This window comes from Rhinolophus hipposideros (assembly GCF_964194185.1).
Source record: "Rhinolophus hipposideros genome assembly, chromosome: 13".
Classification (NCBI taxonomy): domain Eukaryota; kingdom Metazoa; phylum Chordata; class Mammalia; order Chiroptera; family Rhinolophidae; genus Rhinolophus; species Rhinolophus hipposideros.
Window position 1 is genome coordinate 62,480,850 of NC_138059.1, and position 12,085 is coordinate 62,492,934.

At 36.1% G+C, this 12,085-nt stretch overlaps 1 protein-coding gene across 3 annotated transcripts in view; it reads right to left on the bottom strand.

The window, feature by feature from the left end:
* ARFGEF1 (ARF guanine nucleotide exchange factor 1) overlaps nt 1-12,085 on the bottom strand; it is a 103,946-nt gene that overhangs the window by 22,734 nt on the left and 69,127 nt on the right. For all 3 annotated transcript variants that reach the window (XR_013994696.1, XM_081069782.1, XM_081069781.1), the window contains exons 20-23: nt 10,637-10,765; nt 9,612-9,770; nt 9,234-9,384; nt 4,508-4,598 (exon numbers count right to left, since the gene is read on the bottom strand). Coding sequence is in view for 2 of the 3 variants with exons in the window: in XM_081069782.1 (XP_080925908.1) it covers nt 4,508-4,598; nt 9,234-9,384; nt 9,612-9,770; nt 10,637-10,765 (530 nt within the window). In the remaining variant the exon portion in view is untranslated. The remainder of the gene's footprint in view (nt 1-4,507; nt 4,599-9,233; nt 9,385-9,611; nt 9,771-10,636; nt 10,766-12,085) is intronic.

The window sequence follows — 12,085 nt, forward strand, 5'->3', positions numbered from 1 at the left end:
AAATAGGTATCTTATGAGACTCCAAGAATAAGAAAAATATTTACGTAAAAGTAATAATTAGCATACTATAAAACAGAAGATTTTTCAATTTTTTCCTGATTATCGACTAGTATTAACACGTTGTTAAAATGAAAAACTCTACTTCATTTTTACAAGTAATGTACGTTTGATTAAAAAACTAGTTAATGTTAAGTTACCAGCGTTTTACAGAACCTTGCTAATAGTCTCTAACAGTTTACCCACGAAGTGGCTAAATGACTTTTTTAGGGCATCCAAATGTTTAGAGTTAAGCTATCCTGCCCAGCTTTGCCCAGCCTTCTTCATCGAGCTTGTTTTCTGTTTTAAAGTTTCATGAAAGACGTCAGCATAAACCTATTACTCTTCTTTTTTAAAATCTGCATTTTTACCAATGTTCTGGGTTTGTAACCAAGGGTTTGAATGTGACTTTGGGTGAACCGATTTCTCAATTTAAAACGATCACCATAGGATTTGCATGATAAAAAGGAAAGTTTTAAGGCATGAGGGGTCAAACGTTAAACTCAGCAATAAAAGTAGTCACTGTAACAGTAACAGCTACCAGCAATCACAAGGTGGGTACTATTCTAGTGCTTTCTATATAGCCACTCATACTAATAAACATATTATACTTCCAATTTTATATACATGGAAAGTGAGGCACAAAAATATCTAATAATGTCCTCAATGTCATAGAACCATTAAGTGCGAGAGCCCAGATTCAAACCAGGAGGAGCACTGTGCTCCACTGCCTCACACTTACCTGAGCAAACATAACCAGTTTAAATAGATTCTAGTATTTTCTGGCTACCACAATCTAAATATGTTCTGAGTATATCATACTGTCTTAACCTTAGTGCCCCTGAATGCCTGTCTACATGTCCTGGTAATGAGGAACAAAAACAAATTGGAAAAGAGTTTAAACACTGATGATGGGACAACTCAGAATCTCATCTGCTAAAGGAATATCTTAAGATTTCCTTTATTGCTCTTGTCAGTTGAACAAAACAACAATTCAAAGGTCTGGCTGCCAACACAACCTGGGGGAAAAATAAGAGTAATAAAGCCCCATTTAATCCAGTAGTTAGACTGGATCTGGAAATTAAAATACACCAAGACTGTATACAAAGCTCTCACATGAACAAAAATGAAAACTGCTAGATTATGCATGATAAGTGTCATTAGCCGATTTCTCAAACTAGAGGTATTTTCATGGAAGGCAATGGCTATTAAAAAAAAAAAAAACACACACACAAAATAACCAAAAACAGAGTCAAAACTAAATAGTACAGGAGAAACAACAGGAAAAGAAACAAGAAAAAAATTTAACCAAGAAGGAAGCAAATGGCAAGAGTTGAAGGGGCCAGGAATGGGAGCACAGATGCAGATTATTGTAACTACAGGGGAAATAAGCAACAAATTCTCTGAAGGCAGTGCACTGGAGAGAGAGCAAAGGCCACAGGACCGAGAAGTAGCCGCAGCAATCAGACAGGTTCTGTAGACTCAGGGAACGGTGCACGGTAGTGGCAGCATGCATCCTGGGAAAGGGCATTCAAATTCCTACTCACTTTGGTAGCCTGTGAGGGGTCACTATTTCTAGTAATGCTCCACTAAAGATAAGCCATATGGTAGAGCACAGCAGTCTGTGGAAGCATTTAAAATTGAGCCTTAATATACTACGGCAGAAGAGAGCTATGTTTCACAGTCTATGAAATGGATTCCACATTCCTTGTATGAAAAGCAAAGGACAGGAACATGAATGAGACTCTTGTGTGTTAATATTAAGACAAGCCCTGGAAAGAATGAGTAGAACAAAAAATTTTGTAGATTACAGTTTCATCCACATTATGAGAGTAATGCAGAAATGCAAAAAAAAAAGAAAGAAAACACAGTTGACAAAACATGCAGATTCTGGATCAAACAGACTTTCAACTATGCATCACACACAGGCAAACTAAATTATTATACATGTAAAAAGTTTTCAGAGTGAAAATATCAGAAGTAATGTTTATTTCTTAGACCTAACTGAAAACATTTGCTCATGTGTATGAGCAAATACAGTGGGGGGATGAAGCTGTATGTATTTTCTGAAAGGTGACAGAATGTACCAAAGTGTGAGATGGGCTAGTTTTGTAAAGCTAGATCTGGTGTCTTTAAAAAACAAGAATAAAAACAAAAAATATGGTGCTAAATAACTTGAACTTTTAGAGGCAAATCATTCCTAGACCAACTGTCCTTGCATAGTTTGGTAATACTTATGAAATTGGTCTAGCTGAGCAAATCCTAGAGGATCAAAGACTCCACATTAAAGTGCCTAATACTTTCCTAAGTTCTAATGGTACAGGATTCCTAATACAAAAGTGGAGATAATTAGAAAATTTTATCACCTGAAAGCTTTGAATGGAATCACGTTTTCCTGTTGATTAACTATAACTATCAACAATTAAGCAAAGAATAATATTATTTTTATTTTTCCTGTTTAGTTCCTACACTTGTTACAACAGACTTCAGAACCACAGGCCTAAGGACAGGAAAATGACTTCTCCTTGGGAAGTACAGACCTCCCAGGATGATACCTGACAATATTCCCACCGCTGTCTTGAATAGCAGGATAACCTCACTCAGTTTGCTTATGGGTTAGTCAGAATGTTATATATGAAAATAAGATACTCAGAAAGAAATTCAGAGAAAATTTAATGAAAAAGTAAAAGGTACCACGCAAGAATATAATCTTATAATAAATCAAAAATGTAACTTTTAATGTTTTCACTATAAGCTAAAATTTAAATACTGAGGTTCCGCATAAAATTGGACATTGAATTTATGTTTGTAGAAGTCCTTGGTGATGATGAGTTTAAGACAACAAAGCACTAATAGAACTTATGCAAAGACTGCTCTGAAATAGCTAAATTCTTCAAACAGAGACTCCTATTATTTGAGTGACATGTCTACCTATAGCAAACAGTGGAGAGTTGGATAAATTAGAACTAAGTATGGTCATATAAAGTGTATTATGGAAACAGAAAAAAACAGGTGAAATGTTCACTCCTGTCTGAATAGATTCTTATAATGACAGTGAAGATGATTTTCCAGAAGGCAAGAAAATCACTTGGAAGAAGGGCAGCCATTACACTACTCTGGAGTTGAACATGCAGGCAAGAAAAGTGGGGAGGGTCTGAGTGCATGCTCAGACTATGCTGCCTGAGTGGGCATTCCGGCCCCCTCCTTCTAATTCTCTCTGAAGGAATGAAGGAAACAGTCATCAACATAATAAAGGCCAGATTACCCCAGTTGTGGGGATGAGCAAGGTAGTCAATCCCCCCAAGGCTCAGTTTCCTTATTTGTAAACTGAGGACAGTAACATTACTCATCTCAGGAGAATGGATGAAGGATTAAATGAAACAATACATGTAAAGACTCTGAAAAGTACCAAGCACATGGTAAGCCTTCGAGTTATATAGTGGGTATAAGATGATACACAATCTTTCTTTAATCTTCACAAGATAAAGGCAAGTGCCAAAAAGGACAGCAAGTGGACACTAAGAATTCTTTTCAAGGAATAAGTTCCTCCAAGTACTTCAGAGTCAGTAGCCTGGAATACTCTAGCTCTGTCTCTACTTAGAGCTAAAAGTTTTATCTGAAGCAAAGCAAATAATGGATCAGCATGAGTCTCCAAGCACAAAGAAAAGAATGTAGTATATATTATATTTATATTTTCGAAAGTTTCCATCAGAAGTGGTAAAAAAAAAATTTTAACGTCAGAGTTGTAAAATGTTGAGTTTTAATTTTGGGGACATTCATCTGAAAAAAGCTACTAATCTTCGAAAGGACACTAGATATTGTTCTACATACTGGGAACTTTTAAAATCTGAAATAAACTAAATATTCCATCATAACATAAACCATACTATGGGTTTTCTTTTAGGAAACAAACTAAAAATAAGGAATATATATATATATATATATATATATTCCTTATATATATATATATATATCTTATATATATATATTCCTGGTAATATATATAACACACCAATTCCCAAGTCCTTTCCAAAGTAGCTTATGAGGAGTACTGCCAGCAAATCCCTGCCAGCATTTCACCTGTAATGCAGTCCTAGAGCATGGGCTCAGAAAGATAAATTACACTGTGTTTTCAAATAGAGATAACAAGGGGAATGTTATCTACAAAGGAAATAAAACATTTGTGTTCTTTTTCATCAAGGTTCCATTTCCCTAAAGGCCATTAATTAATATGTACTGTAACTTAGATTTTCGTACTGTTTATCTCCTTCCTACATTCTAAGATCTAAAAGCCAAAATTATAGGTGCTTCATCATCTAAATCACAGCATATCACTCCACCGTCTTATATTCATTACTTAGGGAAAATTATTTTGGCAATAATTTTCTATTTACTGCTGAGCAAAATATATCTAAATGCTACAGAATTAAAACAGTATTCATCTGAAAAGGAAATAAAATGAATACCTTACCTATCTACAGCAACAACAACACTTTGAGAGCTGGTTTCTCCAATGGATTCCTGAATACTTGCTATCTGCTTCCAGTCCACATTTCCTCCAACTACCACACATAAAAGAGAGTCATATCAGTATGAAGATAATTCAGTGGAAGAATACACTTAGAGTTCTAAAACACATTTCTGAAATCAGTTACTTTCCCAATGAAAGAAATAATGCTTTGGGTGAACAATTCTTTTGGCATCAGTGATCTTTATCAAGGCCAAATGTGCTTAATGAGCTATACTAATTGGTATCCCGACATGGTTATAAAGACACAAACTGTGCTTGCAAAGATTACACGAATTAGAGTCACTAAGAATTTAGATCACAAAATTAATGACGTGAGGCATAATTACTCCTAATATTTAAGAAACACAGCACTAACCCAGGTTCCGAGGACACCTTAAGATGATTCCCAATTCCATGTAATTAGATCTCCCCTGTCATTTAATCTCCAGTCTCCTGTCTACAAATGCTTATTGGAAATTCTAACTGTGTGTTTTAACATCCTCTTATTCAAAAAAATCATTTATATGCGCCCTCCCCTACCAAAAAAAAAAATGGATTCCATATGTTGGGCAGCAGAACAACAATTTCCCCAAATTTTCAAACTCTTAACCTTACAATTGTCTTTGAGATCTTTCCCCTCCTCCACTAGTCACTAAATCTTTCTTGTGACCTGTTTTCATATCATTCATTCATTTTCATTCCTACCAACTGAGTTTAGACCCTAATAACTTCAGGCTCAGACTACTGCGAGGTTCCTGACTGCTTTCCCTACTGCTAATTTTTCCCTTTCATTCTCTCCTTTCTCCTACAAGATTAATTTTCCTAAATCATCAGCTCCATTTTGCCTACTATTACTGCCAAGACAAAGTATAAACTTCTCAGTATAGCGTTTAAGGCAGTTCCGTTCAACATCCTAGCCAATATATGTCTCTATTTAGGGCATCCCTCAACTATTTAAAACTTATTTATCAAGACCCCATTTGAGTTCTCAGTGAAGGATTCCTCTCCGTTGTTCTCACCTAGCTGTGAACTAAGCATCACTTAAATAAGTACTCCTCAAAGCAGAATTGCTTTCATACGGTTTCATATAAATTACTTTAGCTGTGTTAATGTTACCTTTTCAGCCAGATAAAGTTCCCTAAGGTTAGGAATCAAGTGTCTCACATCTTTTTTGTATTCCCCACACCTTACTCTATATGAAATCCAAAGCGTATGCTCAACAAAGGCCTGATGACTCAACTGACTAGACACTCAATAAACGCCTTCATGAATGCAAGCATAATAGATGATGTTATTTCAACCAGCTGGACTCAAATTCTATTCCAGGAGCTGAACAATGTAAATAAGAGGTGATCCCTGTCCTCATAGAGTTAATAATTTACCAGGAGACAGACTTACAGTCAACTTGAATACAATGTAATGATTACTTCATGGCTGAAATGAACGAATTACATACAATTTTTACTAAATAGAACTAATTTTGATAGGATAAGAGAGAATGGGGTGCTAGCTCAAGGAAAGGCTTCAAATATGATGAAATATTAATTCAAGTTAGACCCAGAAGGATGATCATGTGGGAACAGAGGCAGAAGGAAAAGCCATTCAGGTAGAAGCAGCAGCATATGTAAAGTAACGAAGGATGCAAGTGGACATCGTGCTTTAAACACTCGGGTGCAGCCATTAACGGAGGCTGTGGCCAAGGACGTGGAAGAAGGGCGAGAACAGCAGCAGCTGAAGCTGGAAAGACAGACTAGAAATAGAATGTGAAGAACCTCGATTGTCATGCTTAACGTACTACTTTGGAAAACACCGAACTTTAGCCCTTTTAGAACACTGACATGATCCAATCTATGTTCTGAAAAATAATTCTGGCAGTAGTGAAACAGGAAAAGACACTGGAGCCAGGGAGACAAATTATGAGACTATTTCCATAATACAAGTAAACAAGCCTGAAATGAGTGACAGAACCGGAGTGATAGGGAAATAATGTCAAGCAACACTTGAAGTGTACAGCACACTATAGAAATGTAATGGATAAAAATCTATGAGAAAAATTAATGCTAATCACCACTTAACTTCCTCTGTGTATCAACTGAAAGTCCTTCGTATGGAGCTTTCTATACCTTTTCATTTAAATATAGCAATTTGTAGTAATTAATAATAAATATATTTAGAGGAATCAGAGAATATGTAAGATGTCTAGCAATCCAAAGAACCTATTTCACAAATACGTGAAATCGTTCAATCATTTGTATGACAGTATAACAGCGCAGACTAGTATTTCAGTTTTACCAAACAAATTACTCAGAAGAAAATACTTAGGTTCATCGAGAACAAAGATGTTAAGTGCTGTGAAGATTTATATGACCAAGCCATTGAATCTTTAAACTTTAATATATACCTTAAAAGAATATGCACATAATTCAAATCTAATAATCATGTGCTATGTATTCTGAATAAAAGTTCCACATTTTCAAAAAGTGAAAGTACTAACTTATATCAGTCAGAAAGTCAGACAAATGTATACAAATCCCTACTAACATGGTTACGTGGATACTTAGTGCATGGATGCTGCTAATCAGCAGGATATTAATTTGTTTTTTAAAAACATATACACAGACTAAACCAGCTCGCCTGTCTGTTCCACAACCACTTCCAGCCTAAATTCTGATTCCAGTGTCCTGCTGAAGCAAGCGTCTGCTCTATGAGTAGGTGACAGACAGGACACAGATGGGCAGGGGTGATCGCCTGCTACAGTGGGCTGGCTGTTAACCAATGAGACAGCCTGAAGGAGGGCTCTGCCCAACAGGGGAAAGTCACCAGACGGACTCCCTCTTGGGTGCAGACTCAAAAATGAGAGAGCTGATCAATCAGGAGTGAGTGGAGAGTGAAGCAGGCCAAAAAGAGAGGCAGATGATGTTAAGACAAAGCCTAGATAAAGCACAAAAGAGATGGCAGAGTGTGGCTGGTCGCTTGAGTGGCTTGGAAGCCACTGAAATTTTTTAATTTCAATCTGAAAAGTGTATATTTTCCTGAAAATTCAGATCATCTCATATCCTAGCAACCTAAGTAGCACCACAGCACAGTGATCAAAATTTTAATTAACTTTCAAATATACTAGTAAATATTATCAGCAAGTATCATTATTTCTCATTTGGCTAAACTTTTAGAAGATAAAATATTTCACTCCTGTTTCATTTTTAGTGTAACCTAGTTCTGTTGCTCGGCAAAAATGAGCCCTGGCAATTTGCACCTACCATCATTCTGGCCTTCTCACACCCCCTAGGTCTTAAAAAAAAAGGGGGGGTCCTTTTAAAAGCGATTGAATCAATCAATGGATATTCATTTCACTTGCCCGTAAATATTTTCCATCTGCATCTTGTGCTATCTTCTGCAGTAATTATAGCTCTAATGTTCCGAGTCAGACTTCCGGGTTACGTAAGTCACCATGCAGGTGCGCTGGCAGTTCTAAATCCTGCTGCTAGGTCACCAAGTCTACACCTGAACCTCCCAGAACCACAGCATCTACATAAGACACAACTGCGGGCCAGACTGCACTGCCGGCTGACACAGGGGGGATTCCCACCGGAACTAACTGACCCCAGTCCAACCTGAGGCCACAATATGGTCCTGGGCTTTACGTCTTTCCCTATGGATCGTTTTTCAAGCTTGAAATTCTTTTGGATTTCCTAAGAATTTTTACTGCAAGCAACAGAGAAATCACTAAAAGATAAAAAGACAAAAAATGTCCAGAAATGTTACAGTACAAAGCCTTAAAAAGCAAATATTCCTAGTTCTCAGGTGTATTCCTTCCTGCTCTCTTTAAGTGATGTCTCTAGATTTCTTGGTTAAAGTGGTTTGGGGAAGATAAGAGAAAAATCCAGAAACCATTGATGTATTAGCCACTGTACTAAGTCCATTTATATATATATATATATACATATATATATATACATATATATATATATATATATATATATATATATATATATATATATTCTTATTTAATCCTAACTACTCTAAAAGTAGAAAATGCTGTTAGTTTGCAAAAGAGGAAACCAAAGCTCAGAATTAAAGTAACTTGCATACAGTAAGAAGAAATACAGAATTCAAACCCAGAAGTACAGTATTCAAAATCAAAAGAGAGTCTAAACTTTGCTTCTTCCCTAGTGGTACGTTTTCCATTTATGACTAAAAATGCCTTGTCTTTGGTTCTTCTGTACCCATTTTCACTAATATTTTCCTTTGTTTTATTGGGTCAAACCTGGAAGTTCCTGGCCACATTGCGCAACATGGGAAACGATGGGAAAGTTTCTTACTGGCAGAAAAGTTTAGTTAGGTCTGCACAGCACCTTTAAAAGATGTGAATGTTTTCTTCAGTTGCCCCAAGCATTTACCACCTTATACAAGCCTTCGCTCATTTAAGTTACCCACTTAGTTTTAACAGCAGATAATTTTAAACCATGTCCTTCTTCTACCCCCAACCATAAGATCAAGACTAATGATTATGTACTAGTCCAGGGAAAAAAGGCAGTTCCTACAGTTTTCTTGGTTTTCCTCATAAAATTAGCCGAAGGGCATTTTATCATATCCCTCTAAATACATTACTGCTACAATAAAGTTACTTATATTGAGCAAGCTAAAAACAACTTTTGATATTTCATAAAATAATTTTAAAAATTCTCACCTAGCCCCAGACCCACAAATTCATCAGGAGCCTGATCCTTTGTTCCAGTAAGAGAACCTTCTCTGCCTCGCACTGTTCCAGAAATGTATCGAGGTTTCACTCCAGTTCCTATGAGCTGTGCAAGCTCCAACTGACTGATGCACTTCAGAATCTTAATTACAAAAAGGGGGGAAAAAATTAATTCCTTAAAAAGGTTCACAAAAATATTTAAATGTATGCAGCCAGGATTTAAATATAGGCTACATTATACATCGTTATAAAAAGCTAAATGTACTCATCCTGGATGTACCAATTTCCCCCCAAACACTTAAGAATATTTAGCAGTAGCCCATTTTTTAAACCAAATTGCTAAGTTGAAAATAAAGAAAATGCTTGTACCTCATGCCATGAATTTCCTAAATAATTTCCATCTGTATGAGCCACTGTGATTAGTGTTTTGATTGTGTCGATGTTCTTCTGTTTCATTTCCGTGATACCAGAGCTAACTGTCAGTAAGGTAAATCTTGCCAGCGCCTGGACGTATGCATCTCTTTCCAGCTATAAAAAAGAGAGGTGTACTTTAATGGCTGTAAACATAACAGAGTCATCTCTGAGTCCCTAATAACAAACTGTTTACTTGTTTGTAAGTTCTTAACTGACAAGTCATGAGTTACATACAATATCTCAAACTACAGTTTTCTTTTTTATTAAGATGATGAACGAAGCAGAAACGAATGAATTTCTAAAATCCAAAGGTGATAAAGGTGTCAAATCAAGACGAGATATTAGTGACAACAAATGAATTCATACAGTAAAAAACATTCACTGAGCACTTATGTTTCAAGTACTGTATGGACTAGCAGAAAGCTGATTTATAAATTTGCTCACTTTTTTCTCTACAGCTAGGCTGTGCTTTTTAAGCCCTAACATTCATAATTAAGTGTGAAAAGGGTTTTAAAAACCTTTTAAATTTCAGGTTTGGCTAAAATTTATCATCACACAGAGCATATAAATTACTACAAGGGACTGTCTTCACGAATATTATGTACTAGATATTTGGTTCTCTTGAAGATAACTTAGGCTTAGGCAAAGTTATAAAGTGATATATAAAATATGAAATATATGACTCAATAAGTATGAACATGCAACATATTTAAGTAGGATATTCAGGTTATGATATAGGAATTCAAAGTCATGGAAAAACTGCAAACCAGTTGTGATGGATTTTAAGACATATTAGTATAGAACTACCACTTCTGTCACAGCTTCTCAGAAACTTAAACATTAAGATTCATTTAAATTTCATCATAGATTTGAAATCAGTTTTTTCAGAAGTCATACATAAAAAGATAATTTACACTATGGTAATGGCATAAGCAATTTATGTTTTCCAGACTGGCTATGAAAGCAAAATTCTTTGTTACCTGAATGCTGAAAATGCATGCAATTCTGATTGCACATCTTATACCTTCCAGGCAGAGAGAGGCTACTTCCGTATCATCACAGTCCTGTAGACCCACACTAAACGCAGCCAGGAAAGGTGTCCAAGCCAACTAGGAAAATTAAAAATTTAAAATACATCGTGGATATCAAGTGCTAATTAAAATTATAATTCTCCATTAATATTTCTCAAAGCTTTCAGACAATAAATGATTGAGAAAATTCTGAAAAAAGCAATAAGTTTCTTGGCATAGTTATTTGGAAAGCTTTCTTAGACAAAGGGGAAAAACTATATAACGCTGCCTGGCCTTAAATAAATGGGGGAGCAAGATTATAAATTCAGGAGAAGACCTTAGGCATATTTTAAGCACAGCATTTTAAATTATTCACATCAATAAAGAAATGGGAAGTCTATATTCATAAATGATAGTAATTTTACCCAAATTCAGAACTAATCTTTCTCTGAAAGCTTTGGACCTTGCAATATTTCATGGACTTTTTATTTCCAAGAAAATCCTTGTTATTTTCTGCTTGCAACAATTATATTATTCGCTTTTCTTTAAGCCTCTTTCCCTGGACTCATTTAGCATTATCTTTTTTGTAGTCAGATATTTTACATTGAGACATCAGTGTTATCTATGGTTCCTAGTTGGACAACACTTTAAAGTATATAGTTCAATAAAATATTTTTCATTATAAATGGTGCAAGCCAACATTGAATTCTACCATAAAAACTGAATACCTAGTGAAATTGTAATGTAAAACAAACAAACAAACAAAAAGAGCTACCTTTTGACTACTGAAAATCCTAATATCAAACCACATGTGTAGGGTGGCCCGATGGCTCAGTAGGTTAGAGCACAAGCTCTGAACAACAGGGTTCCTGGTTCGATTCCCACATGAGCCAGTGAGTTGCACCCCCCCCCCCCAACTAGATTGAAGATAACAAGCTGCCGGAGAGGGGGGCTGGATGGCTCTGTTAGAGCACGGGCTCCCAACAACAAGGTTGCTGGTTCAATTCTTGCATGGGATGCCCCCTGCAACTAAAGATTGAAAACAGCAACGGACTTGGAGCTGAGCTGCGCCCTCCACAACTAGATTGAAGGAAGATGACATGGAGCTGATGGGCCCTGGAGAAACACACTGTTCCCCAATATCCCCCCCCCCCAAAAAAAAAGAAAACTGTCACAGCCGAAAGCTTAAAAAAAATGTGTATACATGAGTATGTGCATCTGTGTGAGGAACTCTGACATGTCTGATGCAAGTGTCCTTGCTTTTAATAAGTCATCACGAAGCAACACTACGTAACAATATAGTCACAGACGAGAAAATGTTTATACCAGTATGCTACAGAAATGACAACTGAAATGTTTAAAATATCTAGTTTTTAGTATTATGAAGGAAAACAGAATTATCCAATGCTTTGCTTGTAA